General features: G+C 53.1%; 3 protein-coding genes and 1 long non-coding RNA gene across 15 annotated transcripts in view; 3 read left to right on the forward strand and 1 right to left on the reverse strand.

The window, feature by feature from the left end:
• The first annotated feature begins 470 nt into the window (after positions 1-470).
• Positions 471-9,151, forward strand: CARD9 (caspase recruitment domain family member 9). 7 transcript variants are annotated; one of them, XM_068656917.1, is made up of 14 exons: positions 471-677; positions 1,727-1,773; positions 2,088-2,311; positions 2,895-3,032; positions 3,202-3,527; positions 3,933-4,112; positions 4,308-4,457; positions 4,934-5,059; positions 5,189-5,380; positions 5,710-5,751; positions 6,199-6,244; positions 7,684-7,754; positions 8,475-8,557; positions 8,752-9,151. In XM_068656917.1, exons 3-14 carry the CDS (start codon positions 2,128-2,130, stop codon positions 8,846-8,848), a joined length of 1,635 nt encoding a protein of 544 aa, XP_068513018.1. In that variant the 5' UTR covers positions 471-677; positions 1,727-1,773; positions 2,088-2,127; the 3' UTR covers positions 8,849-9,151. The 7 variants fall into 7 exon arrangements, with proteins under 7 accessions (XP_068513018.1, XP_068513016.1, XP_068513019.1 ...); XM_068656915.1 differs by lacking the exon at positions 1,727-1,773; XM_068656918.1 differs by lacking the exons at positions 471-677; positions 1,727-1,773 and adding an exon at positions 805-1,615 and having other exon boundaries at positions 8,475-8,569.
• Positions 9,152-9,366: 215 nt separating this feature from the next.
• On the forward strand, positions 9,367-11,347 carry DNLZ (DNL-type zinc finger). Its single transcript, XM_068656923.1, has 3 exons — positions 9,367-9,626; positions 10,271-10,410; positions 11,071-11,347. The coding sequence occupies exons 1-3, from the start codon at positions 9,441-9,443 to the stop codon at positions 11,240-11,242; spliced, it is 498 nt and encodes a 165-aa protein (XP_068513024.1). The 5' UTR covers positions 9,367-9,440; the 3' UTR covers positions 11,243-11,347.
• Positions 11,348-13,897: 2,550 nt separating this feature from the next.
• LOC137842629 (uncharacterized) lies at positions 13,898-16,819 on the forward strand. 2 transcript variants are annotated; one of them, XR_011089125.1, is made up of 3 exons: positions 13,898-14,232; positions 14,478-14,623; positions 15,910-16,819. It is a non-coding gene; the product is annotated as an uncharacterized lncRNA (long non-coding RNA). The 2 variants fall into 2 exon arrangements; XR_011089126.1 differs by lacking the exons at positions 13,898-14,232; positions 14,478-14,623 and adding an exon at positions 14,630-15,019.
• The window catches only part of GPSM1 (G protein signaling modulator 1), a 63,128-nt gene continuing 51,073 nt past the window's right edge, over positions 15,304-27,358 (reverse strand). For 4 of the 5 annotated variants that reach the window (XM_068656904.1, XM_068656907.1, XM_068656903.1 and 1 more), the window contains 3 exons: positions 19,244-19,403; positions 17,438-17,646; positions 15,304-17,335 (listed from right to left, as the gene is read on the reverse strand). In XM_068656904.1, coding sequence (XP_068513005.1) covers positions 17,147-17,335; positions 17,438-17,646; positions 19,244-19,403 — 558 coding nt within the window. In that variant the 3' untranslated portion in view covers positions 15,304-17,146. Of the gene's footprint in view, positions 17,336-17,437; positions 17,647-19,243; positions 19,404-22,653; positions 26,118-27,358 lie in introns of those variants that run through there. The other variant, XM_068656908.1, reaches the window with a different exon arrangement.

Here is a 27,358-nt window from a genome sequence, read left to right on the forward strand (position 1 = left end):
GGGCTGTGCTTTGCCAGTTCTTGACTCCCTCTCCTTCCAAATACTCAGTTGTCATAATTGTGCTTGAATCTTAGGGACATCAACAATTTGAGGCGTTGCTTCAGAAATCCTCACTCTCAGCTGAACTCTTGACCAAGAACGCATTCTTGCCACCTCCAGTTGCATTCAAAGATGTTACCTGAGCAGTTGAAAGGCTGTCTTGAAGAGTTTTTGTCTTCTAACTCTTAGCAGCTTGCTTTGTCCCCTGAAATACATTGGACAGGCCTGTGCCTGCGACCTTCACTCTTTTTAATCTTTCTGCACAAAGAAACTTCCTTGGCTGTAGCTGGTGCTTCAGCAGTACAGATTGGAAATGCAAGTCTGAGTAGGTCTAAGATCACTGCTAATGTAATGCTGCTGACTTGCAATGTCGTCAGCTTTCATTCTCCTCCCCCATCATGTTTTCAGGCTTCCCTTTTTTGGGGGGGCCCCTTATTATTCTCTCCCTTTTCTGCCTCAGAGCGTAGCTGAGTAGTTTCCCTTTTTCTTGAATCGGTTTTATTCCTGGAATTATTTTTGCACTAGACAGAGTATAAAGGCAGGCTGCAGCCTGGACACATTTCCTCAGGGACAGGACGCAGATGAATTTTCCCAGACCAGCGTAAGAGACAAGAAGAATCTGGACTGCGTAGGCCCAGGTTGGTCCACATAATGCTGATTTGTTTATATTGACCCAGTAATTTTAATTTTACAGCTCTGAGGGGTGTGTGTGGTATTTATCAATGGGGATGCTTGAAGGGATGCGGTAAGATGTGAGTGAAATCTCAGCCCCTGTGTAGTCAGAACTCTTTCCTCTCCACCTCAAATCAAACTAAACTGAAAACTTGACTGCTAAGGTTGCTGGCATGTGATGTGAGCATAGTAATTAGTGGCTGGGATTTCAGAAATACTCCTTATGGAACAGGCTGACTACAAAAGGCAAAAGAAATATAAATATTGCCTTAGTTCTTATTTGAATTGATAAAACCGCCTTCAGACAAAAGCCTGGGTACAGCAGTGTTGGATTTTCTGCTTTTGCTCAGCTGCACGGTTCCTGGCTGAAGAATTTGAGCGTGATGCACAGCAGCTGTAATCAGGAGGCAAGTAACTAATAACCTGGTCCAGCTGCTGTGGGGGAGCCCTGAAGTAAGCTCCCCCGAAGCACACCGAGGCACCCTTTGCACGTGTTATTTCAGAGCATAAATTGCAGAAAAAACAGGTTCTTACACAGCTGAATGCAGTTTGGGCTATCACCACTGGGGGTTTTCACAGAGCCTTCTCTGGGAGTTATATTTAGGATTGTGTAGCCAGGCAATAATACAGGGCTCTGAGATGCTGTGAGATGGAGGAGGAAGAGTGTGAACTGTTTAAAAAGTAGAGCTAATAGCTAATTAGGAGGCCTTCAAAGATGCTTTCGATTCAGAAGATGCTCACTTTCAAAGTGGAAAATCGCTGTTTGCCATCAGCTCATCTTGTGTTGTGGTCCAACCTTTTGTGTTGTTGTTGTTGGGATAAATTCACGATTTAATTGCAAGCATAGCTGAGCATCTGGAGAACTCCCAATGAAGTCAATGAGATCTGACAGCTCCTCCTTGGGGTGCGCTGTTGGGAATCTGGAGTTTGTTGGATTTTCCTCTCTACTGGGCTCTCGATGACTTTCCCGTCACCAGTGGTCCTGCTGCTAAGCAGTTTCGCTTTTGTCTTGCAGTGCTCTGGGAGAAGTTCAGCTGGCTGGAGGGAAAGCATCAAGCTTTGGTGACTCTTTTTATGGTTTCTCATAATTTCACACTGGTTCTCCTTCATGTGTGTGTCAGTAATGTTGGCATTGGCCTCGGAGCTGCTGCTATCCCCAGCCTGGCGCTGCACTGTTCTTGCAGGTCCAGCTGTAGTATTTCATCCTGTTTTGAAAGGAATTCATAATTGCTGAGTTAAAGACCGCATGAGAGATGTGTTCCTGTATGTAGAAGACACTTTTCCATTCTCACTCAGTGAACACACTTGGTTTCCCCAGCACCACCCACGTTTTTCCAGGAGGCTTAGAGTCTGCTTTTTTGTTTTCTGTTTTTAAGGACGGCTGAGACAGCTCGCCAATACCTCTCACTCGCCACCATGTTGGAAGAAGATAACGACGAGACGTGTTGGAATAACCTGGAAAACTACCGTGTGAAGCTGATATCCGTGATAGATCCTTCCCGTATAACGCCCTACCTTCGTCAGTGCCAGGTGATAAACCACGATGATGAAGAACAAGTTCTCAACGACCCCAGCCTGGTCATGCGCAAACGGAAGGCAGGTGGGTGAAGTGCACTGAAGATAAGCTCATGCTCTTGGGAGCAGATTGCAATAGCTTGCTAGCCTTCCAGTACTTAACAGTTACACTCCATTTTTTTTTTTAATTTACATTCCATGTTTTCCACGTTGGGAAACTGCAAACCCAGACAAGAAGCACCCTGGGCTTGGTTTGGTACGGTTATTTCTAGGCAAAGTAGGCAACTAAGCTCAGTCTTAAGTCTTAGGTTTGTCTCTGCTATCTTTTACCTAGTGGCACTTTTTTTTTTCTTCCTATGTTTGCCTCTGGTATTTTTGAGTGGAGCCTCAAGCTGCAGAAACCATCATTGTGTGTCCTTTTAGTTTACCTCTTCTGTAGCTGTCAGCAGGATAACAAAGTGCCCTTCTGAGACTTGTGCACCCACTTTAATAGGAGCTAGATAGAAGGGTTAAGTTTTATTTGTTCCTCCACAGCAGTTGGCTTAGTATTGGCCAGGAGATTTGATCCCAAGGAGTTTAACCTGCATATGGGGAAATGGGAGCGATTCTTTGAAGCTGAAATAGGAAAAGAGAAAAATAGATTAATAGCACTATTGCTGGTTTTTCAGGTGTTCTCCTGGACATTCTTCAGCGAACGGGGCGCAAGGGCTTTGAGGCGTTTATGGAGAGTCTTGAGCTGTATTATCCACAGCTCTACAAGAAGATAACCGGCAAGGACCCAAGCAGGGTTTTCTCTATGATCATAGGTAAAGTTTGAGTTCAGAGAAGCAGCAGCTCCTCGCTTACTGGTGCTGTGCAACTGAAGGGGGAATTCACCTCTGAGTTTGACTCAGATAAGTGGGGGTGGGCTCAGCGCTGCGTGCGTGGCTGGGGGGCAGACAGGACAGCAGCGGCTGATGCCTGCCCACCCCACAGACACGGCCGGAGAGTCCGGCCTGAGCCAGCTCCTGATGAGCGAGATCATGAAGCTGCAGAGGACAGTGCAGGAGGAGCGGCAGAAGGCCCAGGAGCTCACCGTGTGGCTGCACACCAAGGAGAACACGATCAGAGAGATGTGGGTGAGGGACAGCCTGCTCCGCAAGCACCAGGAGCGGGCGCAGAAGATGAAGGAGGAGCGGGACAGCCTGAGCAAGGAGCTGCGCAAGTGCAAGGACGAGAACTACAACCTGGCCATGAGCTACGCCAAACAGAGCGAGGAGAAGAGCGCTGCCCTCATGAAGAATCGGGACCTGCTCCTAGAGGTCGGTCGCCCTTTTCTTCACTTCTTACTTGATCCCTGAAGAGCTGTGCTGTGCGCCAGATGCGTCTTTGTCTGGGATGGTCCAGAGCAGTTGCTGTGCATATTCCTTAGCAGATGGCATGTCTTGGTGGTCCGTAGCTCATGTCTTATAGGCTGTGCTGTGAAGAATTAACTGTTTTGGCCTCACTCAAGCCCAGGCCTTCTCACAAGGGCAGCACAGAACCAGCACGTTGTACCAATTTAGCACCCAGGCAAGGCTCTGATCCTCAGAGCACCAAATTTCCTGGGGAAAACAGAGAAAAGCGTGCCCCACGTTTGTCTGGGGAGTGAGAACTGCCACAGGAGAACTGCTTTTGGAGGCCGGACTTTTCTTCCTGTGACTGATACGTTCTGAACCTCCTTGTAGATCGATCACTTGAAGCACAGCCTCATGAAGGCTGAGGATGACTGCAAGCTGGAGCGTAAGCACACGATGAAATTGAAGCATGCCATAGAGCAGCGTCCAAGCCACGAGGTGATGTGGGAGATACAGCAGGAGAAGGAGTTGCTTTTGGCCAAGAATCAGGAGCTGGAGAACACTCTCCAGGTTGGTGGGGGCGACTGGATATGGAATCCTAAGAAGTGATTGTTTGTTTCAGCCCGGGCAGCGATGGGGCTGTACTGAAGGTTGTGTGGCTCAACTGTGACCTTGTTCTCCCAGGTCAAACAGAGCACGTGGGGCTGCGGAGAGAGAGTTGACGGAGTTAGATGGTTGCTGTATCTCACTTTCTTCCTTGTCCAGCAGGTTGCCAGGGAACAAAATTTGGAGAAGAGCCTCTCCAATGAAACTCTGGAGAACGACTGCAGCCAGATACTGGAGCGCCGCAAGCTGATGAACACCGTTTACAACCTTCGCAGGGAGCTGCGACGAGCCGAGGTGCTCCAAGACAAAGTAAGTGGTGCAGTGCAAATCCCTGCTGGGGGTCAGTGGGTAATACAGGCAGATGAAGCACCTGCTGTGTCCTGCCTGTGGAGCAGAGGAGCTGCTCAGCAGTGATCCCTGCTGCTCCTGTTCTAGGGTCCGTGTTACAGTTTGAGGAAAAAGGGCACATTAATATTTTAGCACTCTGTGACAGTAACTATGTTATCTGTTGATGCCTGTGTCTGTTAATTAACAGTCCATGACTCTGCCTGGAGGGTGATGAGAGCTTTTCTAATGAGTGACAGCTCTGGTGCTTGTAAATCCACCACGTCAGCAGTCCTCCTAGTCATGTTGACCGGTCTCCTGGTTGGCTTTGCCTCCAGCTGGACAGTCTGGCTGCACTTTGATGTTGCAGGGAGGTCAGGCTGTGGCATGGAGCAGAAGGGGTGAGATCCTAGCTCCGACTCAACCCCATCTGCAGGGTGCTTTTGACCATGTCTCAACAGTACGCAGAAGAAAAGGAGATGCTTGAGCTACAGTGCACGTCCCTGAGGAAGGACACCCAGATGTATAAAAAACGGATCGAAGCCGTCCTGCAGCAGCTGGAGGAAGTGGCTTCAGAAAGAGACCAGGTGATAAAACATTCCTCCTGGGGTTGCTGCTGCTAATTCCTGGCTTGCTGCTTGAAGCAGGCAGGTGTTGTAACCCTGCATGTACCGCTGTGTGACGTGCCACGTGTGACATCTTGCCCCTTACACCAGGCACTGCTGACCAGGGAACAGTTCTACACGCAGTACTCCAAGAACCTGGTTGAGAGGGACACCTACCGAAAACAGATTCGGGAGCTGGGGGAGCGATGTGACGAGATGCAGCTGCAGCTCTTCCAAAAGGAGAGCCAGCTACTGGCTACTGAAGCCAAGCTGAAAAGGTTGCAGCTGGAGCTACCTGCACTGGTATGCCTGTGGGGCTGTCCTGTGTACGAGGGGTTGGAAAGCTCAGTTTAGGCAGAGCGTGTGACTGTTATGAACTCTAGAGAACATGTATGAGCCATTTAGATGAAATGGAAGCAGAGTAAATAAATGGGGTTTTGGAACTAAAAAAGACATCGTGGGGCTTTTAATTAGTGTGGCATCTTGTGTACTTTCTCCAAGTGGTCAGACAAGATTGTGGGAGGGAGGAAGTCCTCAATTCTCTGTTTTCTGAAGCTTTCAGTCTCCTATACGTTCTGTTATTGCAACTTCATTGCTCACGAGGAATAATTAAGTTACTGGTTTTATTTCAGACTTCTGACCTGGATGACACCTCTTCCAGAGATTCCCAGGAAGTGAGTAGGGTGCCGTGTTTACATTTTACTTTCTGATGGGATAGTTTCAGACTGTTGAGTCTAAGCAGACAAGTGGGAACAAATTATTTTGGGTTGCTTCTGATTGCCTCTTGTGGGAGAACAGCCAAATGTGTTACCCTGGGGTCAGCTGTAGTAAAGAGTTTTTACTTAGTTCACAATTTCATTGTGGAAGAGATCATCGCATTGTCTGGAGACAAAATGCATAAATGAGGCCACAAGAACTGGATATAGTCGCGGAGGATAAATTTATGGTAGATCGATAACTTTTGGCTCAGAATGTCTCCTATTTTGCTGACAGCAAGACACAATAGGGAAAGGTCGGTTTTATGCATGTGCTGTGTCTTATGTTTCTCCATCTGTTCCTAGCTATTGTCTGAGAAGGAATAAGGGGCTGTTCTCATATCTCGCTTTGTTTCTGTCCCGTAGCTTACTCTTCATGGTCATCTAGATGAAGATGCACAGCTGACTAAAAGTAAGGCTTTTGTTGGGCAAAACATAGGGTAGAGTTCTCGAAGGGATCATTCAGTGTTCCAAAGGGATGGGAAAAGACAATCCCTGCTTTTTATTTTCAGTAGAGAAGAGGTAGCATGACTGGAGACTCAATTTAGGAGAGGTGTTTCTCAGTGTGGGCATGCTTGGCCCTCTGAGTAAGGTTTCCTTGAGAGTACTCAGAATAGGCACCCATAAATCAAGGCTTCTAGAATCCCGAGGCACTCTGCCATACCACCATCCTTCTCACCTATAAAAAGAACTCGTCCCCAGATGCTGGGAACAGTGAGTGCAGCTTTTTTGGAGAGAAAAAACTCCCCACGCTGTTTACTACGTGGTCTTTGAAATAGTCTTTCATACAGCTGAATGACGTGCCAAAGTTGTGTCATTACACTGTCCTAGGTCCTTGAGTCTTTTTTTTCAGTAATCTGTCTTCTGAATTTGTCCAGGAAAAATCACCTAGTACATGGTGCCTCTGACAAACAGTTCCTGGATGTCTTTTTTTTCTCCAAGTCTTCTTGCATTTGTGGCTGAGCTGAGAACAGAAAAAGCATCCTTCCAGTTCAGAAGGACCATGTGGCTTTCTTTAGGGATTTTTCCTTCCCCTCCTCCCTTTTATGTTGCAGGCTGTTTTCACAAAAGCAGAAGCATGTAATTAATGCTGTCACTGGTTCTGTTTTTGTGGCATCCCCAGTGGAAATGATTCAGCAGTGTGGAGAGGAATTAACAGGCTCCTCTAAGAACTTGAGATTCTCCTTCAAAACATGTTGAGAAAGAAGGAAAAGTAGCACAGAAGAAACTTTCTATTCTGATCTCTTTTTATTTATTGAGATGGGAGATTTTTCACAAAAGCTAAACAACACTGATCCAAAAAAATACTTGTATTATTGTACCTCACTCAGTTCAAAATTGGGTAGCACAGTACCTGATCACTAAGGAGTTTCACTAAATTATCACCTGATGTTAAGCATCTTGATATGCAAGACTTAGTTGTTGGGGAACAGGGACAAATTGTGATTAAAATCATGTTTAGAATGATTTCTCGTGCTCATCTTCAACACGTTTTTTTTTTTTTTTTTTTTTTTTTTTGATGATGTTAAGCAGAGGTGCTGCTTTGCAAAGGTTCATTTTGCTCCCCCATATGCTGAAACTAGATAGATGGTCTCTCTTTCTGAGCCCGTTGGGAAGTCCATCATCCTAAGCAAGATTTAGGGGATCAAATAAAATGAACGGTGACTTGCACATTGATTAGAAGACTAAACAGACCAAACATTTTAAGGCTTGGTTTCAGTTCTGCTGTTGATTCTGTGCTCTGTTGGGCAGCTGTTACATTACAACTATTGCTACTTGCTGAACTAGTGGAAGGAGAAGTTACTTATCAGTGGCAACTATGACTAATGCTGTGATTTTTCCATCTTTTAGAAGACTGCCCTGAAGGACAAACCCAGCAATTTAGCACCCGAGAGAGCAATCTGCCTCTGGAGTCACCCACTGTAAGAGAATCTTTGTGGGCTTTTCTTGACGCCGACTGGGATTTGAGATCTTTAATGTTCTTGTTAATGATAGATTTACTAAGTTTGAGAAGCATGGAAGCAGCTTTTCCAGAAAGCAGTCTGTGCAAAATGCCCCCTCCAAAAAGGGTGAGCTCTGAACAGTAAAATACTCATCTGCTGGTTATTTCTCCATCTTTGCTTAGGACCTTCAAATTATTTTCTGGCCTTTATCTCTGGTTATGGTTGTTTTTCAGTTTAACTGTCTGCAGTACCACTGATGAAATAGAATTTCAAATTGGCAACTGGGGGAGAATAAACATGGTAAAATTATGTGAAACTGGGATGTGTTACCATCCTGGACATGCAGTAGTGAACAGCCAAGGAGTAAACACGCTGCACTTCATTCTGTAGGTCCAAGCAGATGCAGGAAGCTAGCTCTACACACTGGTGAGGGTTTGGGCAGCGAACAGCCATACTTTGTCATTTTAAGGCATAGGTTTCCAGTTTTCCCTCTTTATTTGCATTTGGAATGATGCAGGGCACAAACAAGCCTGAGAAGAGATCATCATGCTTCTTTGGGTGGTTTTCAGCCTTATCTTGCAGAGGCCAAACACAGTACATCAGCCTCAAAACCAGCCGTCTATAAAGAACAGTTTTGGATAATAAAATTGATCTGATCTTCAGAGGGATGCAGTTCATGTCTGTTTGCATTTTCTCCAGTTCCAGGAGTGTGGCTTGGCCAATGAGGAACTGGCAGAAAAGGAGCGGAGGAGGATGAAGGACTGCTTTGAGCGTTACCGAAGGTCTGGCCTTTAGTAAGCAGGACTAATTGAGTCATAACCTTGCGACTTAAGTGATTAGCTTGTTGTGTGTATTTCTTCTACTCACTCTGTTCCCTGTCCTCAACCGTGATTCAGGGAGGATTTAAATTTCTTACACAACTTATTTTCAGAGGCTCAACATCTTCCAAAACTGAAACGTCTACCCTTGTTTTCAGAAAAAGGGCAATGCGAAGAGTACCAAAGGGGCAGCACCACGAAGCAGACTGGGAAAACACCACGGGCAGCGACAACACTGACACCGAGGGCTCGTAAAGGCAGGAGCCAACATGAGAAGCAAACAGCAGAGAGGCTGGGGGCTGCGGTGTGATCTGTATTTGTCTCTACAAACAGACTACATGGATTTTAAAACCATCTAAACCAATGTGTATGAGAAGTTAGCCTGTAACTGGACTATAACCAACACTATGAGAAGTTAAAAGTGTGTGACTGGACTGTGTTTAGCCTCGTGCCTGTCCCCGTCCATCTGTCAGTGAGAACTTTGTCCTTTAGATGCACAATAACGTGAGGGGTGTGCAGTACATCAATAAACAGGGCTGAGGCTCGGAGCCCTTCGTGTGTGTGGCACCAGCTCTGCCAGGGAGTGTGGGAGGGAGCTTCTGCTTCCGAGAGCCTGCTCCGCGCTCCAGCCTCGCGTGGAATCAAACAGAAAAAAGCGGCTGCTGCTCATGCACAACACGGGACGGGCCCCGCTTCGTGCCACGAAGGGGCTCGGGGGTCTTTTTGGGGGGCTGAGCGAGGCCCGGGGGGCACCTCCCGCCTCGGGGCCGTTCCCCACAGCGGCACCGCCCCAAGATGGCGGCCGCCGCCTCAGCGCCCGCCCTCTCCGCGCGCCTGCCCCAGCGCCATGTTGCGGCGGGCGGCGGGGGCAGCGATTCGGGTGCTGCTGAGGGGCTCCCCGGCACGGCGGCCCCGAAAGGCCCCGATATTGGCACCGGTACCCAGACCGGCACCGGCACGGCTCTGCACCGCCGCCTCGAGCCCCGTGGGGCAGCTGCAGGCCTCGCACTACCGCCTGGTGTACACCTGCAAGGTGGGCCGGGGCCGAGGGGCGAGCAGGAGCCGGCGCCTTCCCCCCCCCCGGGCAGCCCTGTGGTGACAGGGCAGGGGGGCGCTGAAATCGCTGCACGTTTGCTTCCCTTAAATGCGTTAAAAAGAGAAAAACAAACGCGTTTCGTCGCCCTGGGTGCCTTGCAGGCAGCAGGTTTGGGTAGCAGGGTCTCTTATTTTCTTTAATTAAACGTAACGGGAGCGTTGTATCAGTGCGATGAGATAATGGTACTAAAACATGCTCCAAACTGGTGAGGATCATGGTGAAATTCCCAAAGTTCCCAACATACAGATCCGCGGTACCAGAACTGCCTGAATCACCAATGTTTTATTTCCATTTTTACTCTATAGTTGTGCACTTCGCCCCACTATGAAAACCATTTACCACTTTTACAAAGAAACAAGGGACAGAGCCTGGGAAGATCAGGCTGTGGGGCTGCCTCCTGCAGACCTGAGCTGCAAAGTGCCCCTGGAGCTGCACAGCATCGTCCCGTGGCCGAGCAGCCTTGGAGTATCTGGAGATGAGGGAGGACAAAAGAAATATTCCACTCAGGCAAAATATTTCCCTTTCTGAAGGGTCCAGAAGCTGCGGTTGTCATCTGTTGTTGCTGTCTGTTTGCTCTGCAGGTCTGCCAGACGCGCTCAGCAAAAACAATTTCCAAGTTAGCCTACCATAAAGGGGTGGTCATCGTGAAGTGCCCCGGCTGCAAGAATCACCACGTCATAGCAGATAACCTGGGGTGGTTCTCGGATCTGGAAGGGAAAAGGTAGGTGTGCCAGCAACGCTCATTTAGCAAGGGAAAAAGACTGTTGAGCTATAACCAGATCCTCCCGAGTTGGGGTATTATTTCTTTGATGCTTTTAATATGTGGTTTAGATCAAAATAGGATTTATTTGGTATAATTCTATATTTCATCCAGTTTCTGAAAGCACATGAATGGAGGTTATAATCACCTATAATTTGAACCTCACTACCTAGGATCCAAATAAATGGTGTAAAGCAGCAACAGAAGCTGCATGAGACGCAGATGTTCTTGTTGGTGCCAGCAGGTGAATTATTGTGTGTGAAGTTCTGTTCTCCCACAGGCTTTATTAAATCACTGCTAGGTTCACCTGGCTATGTGTTTCAAACGTGGGGGCCAGTGTGCTGTTGAATTTCAGTGATTTCTAACGCCCTTAGATACCTTTAAAATTTCTGTTTTGCCGTAATTGCTAATTTATTGATCCTAATGGATAAAAACGGTCCTAGGAGGTTTGGATAGTTTCATCTGCTTCCTAAACTTATGGAAAGGTATCGTAAAGTGCACGAGCTGATTTGCTGTGTGGTGTTAGTACCGGGAGCAAAGTGTAAAGGAAACAGCACGCAGTAGACTCTTCTGTCCAGCCTTTGCTGTAGTGTCACTGTTGGTTTTCAAATTGCTGTTCAGGAATATCGAGGAAATCCTGGCAGCCAAAGGGGAGAAGGTGAGACGTGTGGTTGGTGAGGAAGCCCTGGAGCTGCTTCTGGAAGGCACGGCAGATACCGGGTCTCAAAGTCATCCTACAGAGGGAGAAGGTGGGGAAGGCCCCCCAGAGACTGGCGGCAAGGGACAGACGTGACGAGTGGGATTTGTGTCGTTCTGCTGATGGCACGAGAGACTGTTAACGTTTCTTTCCTAACTTCAATGGTCTGTGTTTAAAATAAAGTCAGGCGTCGGTCTTTTCTCTGTTGTGTCTTTGTCTTACGTAGTTTTGCCTTTGACCAAACCAATATTTTTAGAGGTGGAGTGTGGATATTTTTCCTGGTACTTGTTTTGCTGACATTAAAGCAATTTTGAGCATTTCAGCAGTGTCAGGACGCCTGCTTTGTTCTCAGGTGAGAAGGGAGTTAATTCGCTGTCCGTGTGTTTTAACCTAGGCAGGTGCAGCTCTAACTGCAGGCTTTAGCAGTGCCCTCTGATGCTGTCCAGCTGTTGCACATCAGCAGCTGATGGCAGTGCTGCTGGAGGAGCATCGCAGGGCACAGCAGCTGAGCAGAAGAGGCGATTGATACCACCTGAGGAGGAGGTCTGACCATGTGTGAGTTTGCAAAGCCAAAATGTCCCTGCAGGAGGATCAGGTAACCAGCTCACCGCAGCCACTGAAGTGCTGCTTTTTCATTTCCCCTTTTATCATCCAGAGTGAAGGTTCTGTGCCCCTTCTGTCTATCACTAGGCTGAAAATCCCTGTCTGTGGGTTACGCCACGAGGCTGGCTGTGCTGCCCCGTGGGAGTGCCAGCCCCTGCTCGGAAATTCCACTCGGGGCAGTGACGCAGCAAGCGGCCCCGGGGTGCTGGGGTTATGCAACTTCCTCACTGGTGAGGGGGAGGACGGGCGTGAAGGCAGAATGAACATTTGTGAAGCACGTTGGAGATAAGTGGAGCACCTAGGAATTTGTCTTATTTGACAGACGTTGAGGTGCTTATTAATGCTACTGCTGCACGTTAAGATCAGCTAGAACAAAAAATAATAACTTCATAAATGCAAAATGTAGGTGTTTACCAGCGCGTAACGGGTAGCGATGAATCAGGCTGCAAGGTGATCATGTTGCACGTTCGTAGGGCTTCCTCTCTCCGCCTGGGTAAAAGTTCAGCTTATCTTAAGGTCCAGCAGCCTGAAGCACTGTGAAGTATCCTCTTATGTTTTTAAACTTGATGTCAAAAAGTAACAGGTTGGAGGAGGCCTCTGGAGGTTTCTATCCAACCACCTTGCTCAAAGGAGGCTCAGTTAAAGACACTTAGAGCCTAGGCTTGAGTATCTGAGGATGGTGGAGATCCCACAGCCTCTGGAGCCCTGGTCTGGTATTTGACCAATCCCTTAGTAAAAGAATACCAGAAATCCTCGTGCCTAACTGAAACACCCTGGGTTTCAGCCTGTGCCCATTGCCTTCCTTCAAAGCACTGCACTGCTGAGAAGAGCCTTGGCTCTGGATCCTCCACGCCCTCCCACCAGAGAGCTACAGAAAGCCCTAAAACCCCTCTGCCTTTGTGCCTCCAAGCTGAACGAACCCACTTCTTGCAGCCAAACTCGTCCAGGTGTCCGTGGCCTTTAATCATTCAAGTATTCATTGAGGGCATTGCATGTATTAATGAGCGTTAATGAGTTTTCTTTGTTCACCTGAAGCATTTATAGTAATTTTATACGTGTTGTATTGTGAGTATAGTTCAAATATTCATGTTTTCTTGTAAGTACCTCAGTTCAGAGTGATGGAACAGCTTTGAAGGGCAGGAGCTTCCTCCCGCAGCTAGGTTTGTGCGTGCTCATGTCCTAAAGAAACATGGCTCTGACACAATCAGATGCTGGAGCGATCCACGTGGTAATTAAGAAACAGGAGTCCTGGAACACGGCTGCGTGCTCGCCCTGTTGTGAGCTGCTGGCACTGCTGGAAGGGGGGTGATTGTGTTACCTCCAAGCAGACAGCGCTCTGCTGCCGTGCCTCTGCTGCCTGTGACGGGGTGGCACCAAGCCGCTGGGAAGGCTCTGCGTTGTCTTGGAAACAGTTAGTACTAAAAAAGCCAGGTTTTAGCTGTTCTAGCCGTTTTCCTTACCTTTCGTACCCATTACTGTGCCCCTATCTATGGTTATATGGAAAGGTTACGCTAGTTTTTGCTCTGTTACAGTAAAAAACTGCAGCAAAGTCTGTCTGTGGCTGCCTGAGGGATCAGTGTTTCCCTGGCGCTGAGGCAGGGCAGCAGGGTGGTCCTGGAGCACCACGAGCAGGGCCTGGCTGTGCTGCTGGACGTGGTTTTGGCAGGACGAGGACAGGGCAGGCAGCAGCAGATCGCACGGGGCGGGCAGAGCTTTGGGGTGCGGGTGCAGGGAGTGCGCTGCAGAGGCAGGGTGGGGCCCGAGGGCAGCCCCCAGGGAACGGGCACCTTTTGTGGCAAACCATTCCGGGGTTTTCAGGGTTTTCAGCTGGAAGGGAGAGGGTTGCTTCTCTGAGGGACTGTGTGTGTAAAACAAAAGGATTTGTTGCTAACAGACTGTATTTTAAAAATGTGCTCCGTTTTGATGTTGTTTTTTTTTTTTTCTTCTGAAAAAAAGGAAACCTTTTTGTTAAAGAGGACACCAGTGAGCAGGCTTTGTCTAGGAGGAGCCCAGCAGCCAAAGGACTGGGAGAGAGAAGAGAAAAAAGGCTTCCTCCTGAGCTGGAGATTGTGTCACGATGGGGGAATAGTGCCACGAGGGCCTGGTGCAGCAGGGCAGGGTGAGTGACAGCGCTGGGACGGGGGTGTTGGATGCACAGAGGAGGGCTGGGGATGTGAGGGGGGCAAGGCAGCGTTCCCAGCACGCGCTGCAATCCTTTGGCACAATCCTCAAAGCGTTTCCCTGGGGCTGCCAAGGGAGGGATTCTGTTCCCAAATCCTGTCCCATGAGGGCTCTGCTGCAAAACAGGCGCTGTTGTGCCTCTTGCTTTCCGCCTCTCTGAACACCCCCTGTCTTTTTTATTGCACTCGGATGCCCAAGCGCATCGCTGTGCGTGCAGCGATGGCGTTACAGCCCCTGCCACCCGTGGGTGTGCTGCGGGGGGCTCAGCAGCACCGTGCCGCCTTCCTGACGGGCTCAGGCAGGTAAATCCCTCCTGCGAGCAGCAGCGCAGGGGGCTGGGAAGTGACTCACTTTGTGCTGCTTGCACGGGGCCTGCTCTTTCAGCTTTCCTCCCTGCTCTGCCCTGGGCGCAGAGCTCGGCAGTGCCGCGCCTGCCCGGCGGGTGTCAGCAGCAGCGAGCTGTGCCCTACCAGAGGAAGGGAGGAAGGGCTGTGCTCTGCACACACACTGCTGTCGGACAATAACGCTGCTCTTTCTGTTACTCCAGGCTCCAGCACAGCAGCAACCAGCACAGGCTGAGGGCCTGGAGCAGCAGTAGCAGCCGTTGCTCCCGCTCACAGTGGGGATCTGTGAGAGACATTTTCTGGTGGATGGTGTGCCCTTCCTCAGCTGCTAAGGACAGTGAGACAGCAGGTGAGCCCCATCCCTTGCTTTTAGGAATTTCACCTGTTTCAAATCCTGGGAATCGCCAGCCTTTGCAGAACTGGGGGCACGGTTCTGGCCTCAGGTCACACACAGAGCCTGCTTGTGGCCAGGCACTGAGCAACTTGAGAACGCCTGATGAGAAGGAGCTGGTGGCTCTTCATTAAGCTTCGATCAGGACTGGCAGGAGCCTGCACAGGTTAGCCAGGCGTGGAAGGAGCAGCTGTGACTTGGCTTTATCCTCACAGGGCTCAGGAGCCAAAAATCTGCTGCTCCCAGGCCCCCGTTCTAGCGAAATCTAACGGCCTGCACCTCCCTGCTGCGTTGGAACGAGCTCGTGCTGCTGCCTGCTGCTCTGGGAGTATCCTCACCGAGAGCTTATGCCAGGCACTCGCTGCCCTTTCCTCTGGCAGCTCCCACCAGGGAAACCAGACACAGATTTTGGGGCAGGTGCCGGGAATGCACCAAGACAGGGCAGGAGGGCTCAGGGCTTTGTATCCTACAGCACCCTGCTCCCTAAGAGACATAGGGGTGATGCACACACCCTTTTTCTTAACACTTCCACGTGGTGATGTCCTCCACAAGACCCCACCACGCACCCCCAGTCCCATCCCAAAGGACCCCCGTGAGCTCTCCTGGCCAAAAAAATAGTGGAAATTAACTTCTGTCACTGAAGCTTAGACACAAATATTTATTAAGCACAACCCCCCCCTTTCCCTCGCGCTGTATTCATTTCTAATATATTAATTCATTTGGCAGATTATTTTTTAGAAAAAAAGTACCTGTGGGTTGGAAATTCCCCATCAAAATGACATTAGCAAATGCACATGTAAAAAATAAATAAGCTCAATACATTCAAGTATATGGCAAATAATTAACACCTCTGAAAGCTTCATGGTCAGATTCCAGTTCGCCACCTGGCTGAGCTGCACAGCCCGGGGCCTGCAGCTGCTCAAGAAGTCATTGGCATCCTCGGCGCTGTCTTCCTCTGGACAAATGCAGGCGAGGTGGGTGCGGAGGTGGCGGGCAGGTCCTCCTGGCTTGGCTCCAGAGCTCTGACCTGCCCCAGGCAGGAGGCTGAGCCTCAGCCCAGCGATGCACGCAGCAGGTGAGTGCTCCCTGGTGGCAGGCAAAACGCAGCTTCCCCTCCAAATGTTCAGCGCAGGCAGGTTGAGTGCCCGACGAGCAGCATCACTGGTCTAAAAATCTCAACTGCTGGTTGGAAATGTTTCCGTCAAATGCGTTTCAGTCAGAAAGTGCTGATTTGTGCTCCGTAGGAACACACCTGCTTTGGCAGACCTCGTTGCTGGAGGTGCTCGGTTCCAAGATTGCCTCTCAGGTCAAGCAAAGAAGAAAACATTCCACCTCCTCGAAGGAGATGGCTGCTGGCCTCCTCTCCGGGCTCGCTTTCCCAGTGTCACCAGAAGGAAATGTAAGTAAACGCAGATCCGGGTGGGAGCAGCTCTGCGGGGCAGGCAGCAGCACAGCCCTGCTGTCAGGAGGAACAAGGCGGAGGGCAGGGCTGCTGGCCCCCACTGCTGCTGGGCACGAGGGAGCATCGCAAGCTGTGACCAGAAGGCTTTGTAGCTCTCGCAGCAGCTCAGTGCCCAGTGCAGGTTTCTGCCTCGGGCACTCAGTTCAATCCTGTACGAGGCTTCTGGCCCAGCTGCAGCAGAAGCGATGCGTTGCCTCAGTTTTCTGTGCTAAGCAGATGGGCAGAGACCTTCTTCCTCCCTTCCTTGGGGCTGCACAGCTGGCAGTTACCTTTCAGGCTTTGTCCCAGGCTGGGGTTTTGCTGGGGGTCTCCAAATTCCACTGAAGCTATGGGTGGGAGAGCCTTGGGTCCTGCTCAGGAGGTTCCAGTACAGCTCTGCACAGGAGCGGCTGGGGAAGCGGAGGGGAGGGACAGCGCAGGGCCCCCGGAATTCACAGCAACCCCAGAACAAACCTCAAAGTGGGGGGACCAGGGCTCAGGGTTGAAAGGAGCTGTGTCGCCGCTGACCTGAGCTCGTTTCCTCCTCTAGAAAGCACAAAGTTGAGCAAGAGATTCCAGGAAAGGATCCAGAGCAATCCGTCACCTCGTGATGCAAACGAGACAGGAGGACTTGAAAATGCAAAAGGTGCTCTTCCCTTCCCCCGTTAAATTTAAAGTGTTCTGGAAATAAAGGACATCAAGGCTGGATTTCACTACCTGCTCCAGGCTCCTCCTCTGGCTGCCAGCACCAGTTCCTGGGTTTTCAGGTGCTGAGCAAAGGGACTGCCAAAGTCTCCTTCCCTGGTGCTGGGCCCAGTGTTACCGTGGCTGCACGTCCTAAAAAAGCCCCTTGTTTAAAACCCCTCCCTGGTCCCGTGGGCCTTCTGTGGTGCTGCCTCTGCAGAGCAGCCACGTGCAGCTCGGGGCGCTCCTGGGAGAAGTCTGTGGAAGCGCAGGAGCACTCGGCTTTGAAACCACCTACACGGAGTTCTCTAAAAAAACTGAAATGAAACCAAACCCCCCCACCTGAACCCCCGTTCTTAGCTGGAACCAGGCCTCTGCTGCTCCTCTGCTGCCTCCTCCTGGGCTGAGGCCAAATCTACCCTCTGCTCATCCATGCGCTTGGCCTGGACGCGCTGGATGAGGCTGAAGAAGTCTTCATCTGGCATGGTGGGGCCACGGGGGATGGAGTCGGGGGGTGCACAGCGCTGGTCATCGATCCTGGAGGACTGCGGGGGGAGAAAAAAGGCGTTAGGAGTGGGATGGGAGCTGCGGGTGGGATCGGGGGGGGGCAGCACGTGCTGCTGGGGGAGAACTGAGTCCCGCAGTACCTGACACTTCATCAGCATGTTGAAGAATTCGTCGCCGGGCTCCTGAGCGTCCCCCTCCACGCGCAGGTGCCCCAGGTTGTTGTGGGTGATCCTCAGGCCGGGCAGGTTGCCCACGTTGGCGCGCTGGTCGTCCAGCCGCCTGCTCTGCGAGCTGGCGATGAGATCAAAGAACTCCTCCGTCTGCGGGGACGCCATCAGGGAGGACTGCGCTGCGGGCGGGGAGAGGAGCAGCAGGGTCACGGCTCTGCTCCCTCAGAGCCCGAATCCTCGCCCCCAAAATCACCCAGGGGAGCCTTACAGGGCTGAGCTGGGCTGGATGGCGGCTTCTGTGCCCATCAGGCAGCCCCCACCTCGCCCATGAGCAACACTGGGACCGCTGTGAAACAACCCAGTCAGCCCCAGCCAGGAAAACCAAAGCATAAGAGACCCAAAGACCCAGCGAGCACAAAGCACCGGGGGTGCCCCCAGTCTCCTGCCACCAGGTGCAATTCCTGGGGCCCCGGCTTGCGGAGGGACAGAAATGCAGAATAATCTCAGCACTGCCACCAAGCCGTGTCTCTTCCCCTTCAGCTCACACAGAAACCTCGCAAATAACATGTCCCAAAAGCTCAGAGTCCAACTGACAGCTGAACAGAACATGTGCCTACTCACGCAGTCTTTATAAAGCGTCAGCTTTTAAACTCGCTCTCCTAAATTACACAGCTGTTAAAGCCGAATGCACTTCTGTATCAGAAACGTGCATCTTGAAAAAGCGCTGCTCATTTCCAGCTTTTTTTAGCACAGAAAGAACCGCTCACCTCGCAGCCACCCTGCGCTCCTCCTGCACCACAGCCTCACCTGGGCGCTGCCTCGCTCCGGCTGCTGCTTCAGCCCCTGGCACCTGCACCCTGAGCGGCTTCGTGCTGCGCTCCTGGCTGCACTTGGGGGGCGGTCGGGGTCTGCTCCTCCCCTCTTGGGGCTCCGTGGTGGTTTGGGAGCTGGTAAACACCCCCCGGCTTCGACTGAAGGGCTTTGAGCCCTCTGTGGTGGTGCTTAAGCACACCAGTGGGACCCGCACGTTTCAGTGCTTCTCTCCAGCTTGCTTTAAACAAAGGACCTCAGCACAACAGCGAAAAAAAGGACACAAAGCCAAAGCGCAGACACAGCCCTGATCTGCCTCTCAGCAGCCACTTGTCAGGCGGCTTCTTCAATCTACCCGTGCTCTCCCTACGAGTGAGTTAGCTCTCTGCGTGCTGGGAGCTCCCTATTACTTTCTGTCCTCCCGGCTTCTGAGACACCTCTCACCACAGCATCCAACAACTGGACAAAACCCAGTCCTTCCTCCACGGTAACACTGAGGAAACCTGGTGTTGCTTTACCCTGCCTATGAAACCCCCTCCAGGCCCGTGCTGCCCCAGCTCGCTGCCCTCCCGAGGCTCCCTGAGCAACGACCACCAGCATCTCCCACCTGCAGACGCTGGTGGAGGCAGAATTCCTCCTGCCAGCCTCAGCGCTCAGACAAAACCTCCAAAAGATTGAAAAAACTCCCGGTATATTCTGCATTTCTCTTGCCAGGCTGTTCCCCAAGCCTCAGTTCACCTTCTCCAGCTTTTGCTTCAGCAACCATTACCGCAGGAAGGTTTCTGTACGCCTTGCACAGTGGCGGAGATCGCAAACAACAACAACAAAATAATAATTGCTAGGTTCAGGGAGCTGAGGCTTGGGGAAAACATCACAAGCTGCACAATAAAACCACGCCAGCCAGCCACGCCGTGGGAGCAGCATCACCCCCTGGTACCAGCGGCTTCTGAACGCATCAGTGCTTACAGATCCGTTCTTCCAGGGCAGGGACTGGTGTGGCAGCTGCCTCGGCAGCCTCCGATGGGCATTCCTCCAGCGGGCAGCGCTGATCGTCCATCCGGTTGCTCTGGAACTTGCTCAGCAGGTCAAAGAAGCATTCCTCGTCCGAAGGGGTCCGGTTGATCTTCTGGAAAGACAACGAAACGCAGCAGAGTCAGAAAGCCCCAAATATTGCCCCGTGTGTGACGGCTCAGCCTGGTGTGGCCGTGGTGGTGTGGCCGTGGCCGTGCCTTGCCCTGTCCTGTGCCCAGAGCCAGCTCCCGGCTGTGCCCGCAGCTTGCTGGGGTCACTGCTACTCGGTCCCACTGTGCCCTCAGCTCTGGAGGGCATCTTTCTTTTCCTCTTTTCTCACCTGCACGTGGTGAGAGGGGCACCCACGGAGAGCCACAGCCCCCCAGAGCTGCCAGCACGGCCACAGCCCCGGCTGTGAAGTGCTGCCGTGTGCCCAGCCGAGCCTCAGCTCCAGCCTCCCTCTCTACCCCACTAAATTTAACATTTTTAGGCCACTGCCCTTCGCGCTGCCCTTTGCGCTTCCTTCCGCTGCGCCGCTCGCAGCACCCCACGAGCAGCAATCACCGGGCTGCAAATGCCACCAAATTACAGCCCTTCGGGAGCAGCCCTCGCCTGCGATCCCCAAATGAGCACCTTGCACCAGACGGGGATATATTTAAGTCGTGCTGCACAAGGCTCAGCACTCAGCAGCCTCCCCGAGCTGCCGTGTTGCTTCCAGTCCCAGCCGGGCCGCGTGCTGGGTGAACCGGCAGGCAGGGAGCGGGACCAGCGGAGCCTTCTGAGGAGCCTCCCACAACGGGATGTAAAATTAGACAGCAATAAGAGAGGCATCCGCCAGGAAGGGTCGTGTGCCGACAGGGTTAAAGCCGCAGCTCGGATCCTGTAAACGAAGGCAAACAATTTTCCCGTATGCGAAGCGGAGCAGATGAGATGCACTCAGCTTCTATTTAGGGCAGCGTCAAAATTAGCAGCAGGCCAGAGAGGAACATTGGCAACGCGGGAGCCGATCGGGGAGGGGCAAAGCCCCTCTCACCTCTCCGAACCTCTGACCGAAGAGCGGGCACAGCCCCTCGGAGCCAGTACTTTCGGAAACCAAAACGTGCTCGGGCTTAAAGCAAGGCTGAACCACCCCGATCACAGCCCTGCTGCCTGGGCTCGCGTGCCCCAAATTTCAGGGGAGCGGAGGCAGGCTGCTCATCCACACCGAGCTCCCTCGGAGCGGTGCCAAGGAGGGGACCCACCCAGGGGCCCGATGGGCAGAGCGAGGTGCTGAGCCCCCGGGAGAGCCGGGATCCCCCCCTGGGGGGCTCCTTGCAGGGAGCTGCGTTTTGCTGTGCCAGGATCTCTGCCCAGAACACCTGGGGGAGCCAGGGACAGCCCCAATCAGTACGAGAGCGGCCGGGGCATGAGTGCAGGACGGGGCTGGCCCCGTGTGGGGGCACCTCCTGTGCCAGCCTGGTTCGGGGGGTGCTGCCCCAGCCACAGAGCCTCCATCCCCATCCCAAACCTAATTAAAACGCCCAAATGGACATCACACAGAGCGCCTGGCTCCCTGTGTGGCTGCTGCTGGCCCCGAGGCCGGAGCTGTGCAGGCAGATGGATGCATGTCACGGCGCGGGGCCACCGTCTGCTGCCGAGCTGTGCCCAGGAGGGCCCCAGAGCCAGGGCATCCCCTAACGGGGCCGAGCACCAGCCCCACAGCAGCACAAACAACAACCAAGGGGCTCCCCAGACCCGGAGCCCTGAAGGGTTCCTGGGCAAGGGCTTTGCTTTGCAGCCCCGGGGCCACTTCTCACCCATGGCCACCCTGCACCTGGCCTCGTTCCCCATCCTCCAGCACTCGAGTCCTACCACAAGCCATTCCCTCCACCCAGCCTCCTTCAGAGACAAAAAAACCTCTTCTGTGCTGCACAGCACGGCCTGGGGTGTGCTGGTGTGCCTGCAAAGGGCAGCAGAGATCAACGCTGCCGGTCACTGCCCCACAAGTGCACATCCCCAATAAACTCCTACAGGTGCTGAATGAAGCCTCCCGCACCCCCTGGCTCAGACGTTGCTGTGCTGCCCGGCTCTGTCTGCAGCGTTTCAGGGGGAAATCCCCCAGGCCGGCTGCTCGGGGTGGGCAGGCGAGGTGAAGGCTGAAACAACCCCAGGCAAAGCAAAACCAAGCCAGAAGAGGCTCCGCTGCCTTTAAACCCCTTTGGCCGTTTTCACTCTGATTCAGGAAAGCCACCAAGCGAAGGCAGACGGGCTGATTGCAGCGGGCTCCTCCAGCCCAGGCTCAATTTTCCGAAACCTGCCCCAGCACAAGGAGCCCTCGAGGGCGGTTTCCAGCGCTGCTCCTACAGCAGCCCCTCAGACAGCACCTCCTCGGCTCCTCGTCCACCTCCTCCTCGTTGCATTTCGGTGAGGAGATGACCTGGAGCCAAAGGAACTTGCCAAGTCCTGCAGTGACAGAGCTGGGACCCAGCTCTCTGTCCCCGCCAGGCAGTTCCTGGCAAACTCCTGCCCGCTGTTACAGCAGTGCCCACCTGCCCCGGGCCCGGCAGATATCCACCCCGACACATCCACAGCCTCATGCCGTGCCTGTCTGACTCTCCCCCTATAAACCAGATGCACCCCAAAAACTTACCTGCTCTCAGTTCGGGCAGCAGACCCCAAATCCCCAGGCAGGAGCCTGCTGATGCCCTGCACGTGGTGTCACTGCCTCCTGGCGTCACCCTGCGGGGCCAGCAGCACCGTCACCGCCGTCCTGCACCCCAAATCGCGGCACCTGAGCTGCCTTTGCCACCTCGCCGAGCAGCTGCTGGAGGCAGGCACCGGGGGAGAGGTTTGGGGAGAGCCTCCCAGAGGGGCTGGAGGCACAGAAACCCCCTGGCCAAACGCCTCCGCCTGGTTCAGAGGGAGGTGAAGCGTCCGGAGCATCTGCCCCGAGCGCAGGAGCCGGGCTGTCCCTGTCCCCAGCCACCGGAGTCTCCTCTCCTCGGTGACATCCTTGGATTCAGAGAAGCTGCTAAACTCACGCAAGGCTTTGCCGAGGGCAGCAGATCTCTGCCGCTGCCCCTCCTGAGGCTCGGCTCCCTCAGCAGCCCCCTTCCCTCCCAGCCCGCTTGGGAACCGGGGTGGCCACGGGACAGGGAGCAGCTCTGGGCACTGCCTCAGCCCGTCCCGAAAAGTTGCAAAAAATCCTTAATAATAAAAAGTGCAAAACGAAGCCATCTGCAAACTTTACGAAGCAGCCGAGTTTAAAAGCGCACGCAGGTGACAGCCGAGCCCCAGCCCAAGTAAATCCCCTTTCTCTCTGCGTATTCCTCCTCCGAGCCAGCCTCTCGCCTTTCGGAAGTGAACCAAAAGCTTTACTCACTGACCTCCGCAGCCAGCTCTTCCCCGGGCTCCAGCTTTCACATGGCCGGGAGCAGGAGCCCCCTTTCCCTGGCAGGGGGCTGGCTCCTCGCTGCTCTCCTCAGCTCCCACCGCCAGCCGCGAGCTCTCCCCAGCCGCCGCCGCCGGAGCTGAGATTTATGCCGAGCTCCCAGCCATGTGCACCCCGCAGCCAGCGCCGGCGATTCGGTGCTGAGCCAGCTGAAAACTGCAGCCCTGCCACCGCCACGCTCCTCCCGCAGCCCCTCGGGTGCCCTGGCACCAAAGGGGGGGGTGGTGGGGTGGGCTGAGCCGCGCTCAGATCGCCCTCACCTCGCCGCCGCCACGAGCCGGGCGCTATTAGATGCTGCTCGAAGACACGGAGCGGAGCTATGTGAATATTTAGCTTTCCTTCCACCTCCTCGCCTCCTACCCGCCACGCACACTTTGCCTTAAAAATAGACCGGGAGCCGTTCTGCCCGACTACATCTGCACACGCAGCACGGCCCGAGCGCCCCGTGCACACCCCGGCACCGTGCGAGCGCTTGGATTTAAAGCTCCAAAATATCGGAGGGCCATTTTTAGCTCCTGGTAGTCCTCCTGCTCCACGTATTATTAGATACATGTTTTATTTTTTTTGTTGTCTCATCGCAAAAACCGAAGATACTCAGCCACAAGCAGCTCCTCGTTTAGCTGTATCCCTGCTGAGCGGGGGGAATTTTCTGATCGTAAAAAGATTTTAAGCGCAGAAGGGATGGAAACGCTTTGCAACAGGCAAAGAGCTCTTCTTACCTCTCCTTTATGAAAAGGGAAAATAAGAAATGGGAATTTGTGGCTTTGTGACGGGTCACTGGGAAGAGAAGCAGCTGTCCAAAGGCCACAGCAGCAGAATGGGGAGCCCCGTTTGCTCTCCACCCCACTGCCCCCTTACACTTCGCTCTCCTCTGTCATTGCCAACACGGGGAATTTCCTCACCCTGAACAAATGCAGCTTCTGGGCACTGCCCCTGCCTTGCACACTTATTTCCAGGAGTCATGCAGTGTAGTCTGAAGCGTGGAGACCTTCTGGGGCCTGAAACGAGGGCTCCTGGCCCGGTGTCCCCAGCCTGCTGCCAGCCCACGGGGGCACCGCGGGACTCAGCCTCCAAGGGGGGCTGCTGCTGATACAGGAGCCAGACCCCGCTGATTTAATTTAAAAAAAAAAATGAAAAACAGTGAATGAAGAGGGAAAGGAGGGGCAGGGACGGGGCAGGGCATGGCACACCTCTCCCCGACACGCTCGGTGCAGGGTCCGGGTGTGCCCGGTGCCGAGCAGCGGTGCTGCAGCTCGCGTGAGCTCTGTGCACATCTGGGCTGCAGCTGCTGGGCTGAGCCGGGGGGGCTTCGGCGGAGAGGGGAGGGAGGGAAACGAGCCACAGCCGAGCCTCTGGCCCCTACCTGAACACCACGACCCAGGAGGGCTGAGGGGCATCAGGCTGGTGGCGAGGGCGACACGGAGACGTCCGGGGTAATGCGGCTGCAGAGCCCGCACAGAGCGGATCGGGCGCTTGGAACGGGGAGAGAAAATGAATTTTTGCACCTGGGTCTCGGAGGCAGCAAAGGGGACCCAGGGGAAGAGCCGCAGTCTGCGGAGACACCACCTGCAGCTCCCGAGGGTGGGAGCTCCTCCGAAGCACCCGGTGAAGCCCGGCCGCTCACAGCCCTCAGACACAGGACGTGCCCGGCGCTCTTCCCTTGTAGGAAGAAATTATCACCCTGCCTTGGACTGTTTTCAAAGATTTCTTTTTTTTTTTCCTCCCCTTTAAACAACTCGCCCACTCATCCCTATAAACGCTGGTGCTAAAAGCTGGTTCTGTTGTGAAGATCTCAAATAACTCGGCTTTTATTGTTTCAAACAAAATCAAAATAACTCACCCACGCTGCCTCCTTCCCTAATACACCAACTGATGACCTGCTGGGAGCCTGCCCGGCTGCCACGCGTGGCTGAAATCCACGCCTTCAGATCACCGCCGGGGTCACAATTCCCCCTTTTTTTTTTTGCTTATTTTTCGAGACGGAGCGTGGAGCATCTGCGTGGGTGGCCTGGCTGAAGTGCTACCGACACCTCTGCTACTCGCAGCGCCGCTCCGACTGCCGACGTGCTGGGATTTGGTGACTTTGTGCAGCAGCCCCGTTAATTCTGGTTTTGTGCTTTTTCCCCAGCTATGCTGTGACCTGCCCTGAAATCACAGCCCAGGCAACCAGCCCTTGCTGCTGAGACCAGTGCATCCACGGCGTGGAAATCGTTACTGGTTTCTCTCCGGGAGGCAATACCCTCGCCGGTGTGCTCAAACACTCCTCCAATACCTGTCAATTCTGAAGTTAACGCAGCAACTCTTCCACATCGCTTTTGACGGCGCTTACCAGGTCAGGTTGGGTGTCCCTATCACCACTTAATAAAAATACACAAGCCTAGATTTAGCCCTCAAAGCTTAAAACTATCAAACAAGGACACCAAGTGGAAGCGTTACCGTTCCAGGTCAGCCCCTCTAGCCCAGGACAGCAGCCGGGCAGCTCCAGAGCCCAATTAGCCCAGCAGAAGCCTTAATGAGCGCTTCGATAGCAGCAGTGGGACTGATCCTGCCCTGCTTGCTCACACCCACACAGCCCATGGGCAGCTGCCGGCAGGCAGCGAGTTCCCAAACCTGTGCACACCGTAACACAGCCAGGCAGTGAGCAGGATGGCTCGGCCAAAACCCCTCACAGCAATTTCCTTTGCAGTCAGCGAGGGTGGATCTAGGACCGTGCTCGGCTCTCGGGTCTCAGCTGAGCGGCGGTCATTTGCTAAACTGAAATAATCCCATTGCTTTAGATGCTGTAACCCGTGCTCTCCGTTAATTAGCACAGATGCTGAGGTTAATAAGGGGCGCTCAACCCCCGTCCCCACCCAGCAGACCTCACGACCTCCCGAGGAGCAGGCGGTGGCAGAGCAGGGAGGTGCCCGTGAGGACGCCGCCACCCAAGGACACGCTCCTCTGCGGCCCCGAAATCATCCAACGCTCCCCACCTCACACCGTGCACCTCAAATGGGAAAGCACTGGCAGTGCTGTTTGCAAAACCACTTTGCAAAAAAACCCTGCTTGTGTCTCTGGATTGCCACAACCGTGCTGCTGTGAGACACCTCCCTGCTCCCAGCACTGCGCTGTTTCACCAAGCAGCTGAGCAGAGGCAGCGCCGTGCCAGCGGTGGTGCCGAGCGGGTGAGGTGGGTCGTTGTGCCTGCACACACCCGACGCGCAGCCACCCTTCGGATAAACACCCCCCGCTGCAGCAAACGCCCAACTCTTAATTAGTATTTACTCCTACCCCGGCGACGCCTCGAGGCCTCGCTGGAGATCAAGGCCGCGCTCGGCAAGGCACCCACAAAACGCGAAACCCTGGCCCTGCTGGGGGCAGGGAGAATCCTGGGGCAGGTCCCTGTGGGTTTGTGATTTCGGCGCTGGTCAGGCAGAAGAGCTGAAGCCAGGGAGGCAAAACTCACAGGCAAACACGGGAAAACAGGGGCACAGTGAAACCGTGCCTCATTTGGGGAAAGCAAAGGCAAGGAGCTGATCTGCTCCTCGTAACAGCACCCCGGGATGTAACCAGCTTTCAATTCAGGCAAAACATCCTCCAGGGATTTTTCGACACATCCCACAGGCCTCGCACCTCCCGCACCCCAAATACACCTAATTCAGCTCTTTGCTGACCACGGAGAGGGGCTGCACCGAGCTGCAGGGGCTGGTTCCCCTTCCCAGGAAGGGCAGCACTCTCTGCAGCACAGATACCAGCCTTCTGGGGCCACACATGGAACAGGAAGAAGCCAGGGACTCTGAAAAAACACAACAGTATTTAGGTTCTTTTAGATTAATTGGTGTTAATTGCTTTGGGGAGGCTTGAAAATAGCCCTGCTAATGGGAAACGTGGATGGAGGCTGAGGGTTAGGTGCGAGCGGAGCCTTGTGATTGCCACGTTAACCCCAGACTCAGGCTGTGCCTGAAATGCATCATTAGTGTGCATTTCCCTGTGATTTTACCAAAGTTACACTGATTTACATCCACAGAGAGCTTGGACTATGATTGTTTTTTAAAGCTTTTCAGGCATGTGCAGTTTATTAAATGTGAGAAGCCGGAACTGCGAATGTACAAAGTGCCCCGAGCACGGCAGAGACCCTAGAAATGAATGAAGAGTTCCAGATTTTGAGAGAAGTCAAACATTTGGAGTTTTATGGCTCCGGGTCTGGATTCAATTCATCCCTCTTTTTAGTATTGTTCTCTTTAAAGCGACAGTTTCTAGGAAATGGTGAGTGTAACATCTCTTTTACTGTCTCATACCACTTGAGGGCTGACAATTTGCCGGGAGAAAAGGCTGTGCGAGGAGGAGAGCAGACCTCAATTACGGCTTCAAAGCGCCAATAACTGAAAACCCGGTTACAGTGAGTCAGGGGAAAAAGAATGTATTTTGGTAGCTGGGTTAGGCAGCTCCGGACCGCTGGGCCAGCCATGCTGCAGATCTCCTGTCCTAACCTCCAGCAAAGGCCTTGGACAACCAGATCAGATCAGATCCCTCAGGTAAAGCCTCTTTCCTGCAGTTTCCAGCTCCAGAACTATGCCCCACATTTAGCTGGTTATGGCTGGACTATGGGGTCTCAGATGTGTTTTCATGCAGTCCCCCAAATCCTCAGCCCAAGAGACCTG

Source organism: Anas acuta, chromosome 20 (genome assembly GCF_963932015.1).
Source record: "Anas acuta chromosome 20, bAnaAcu1.1, whole genome shotgun sequence".
NCBI classification, from domain to species: domain Eukaryota; kingdom Metazoa; phylum Chordata; class Aves; order Anseriformes; family Anatidae; genus Anas; species Anas acuta.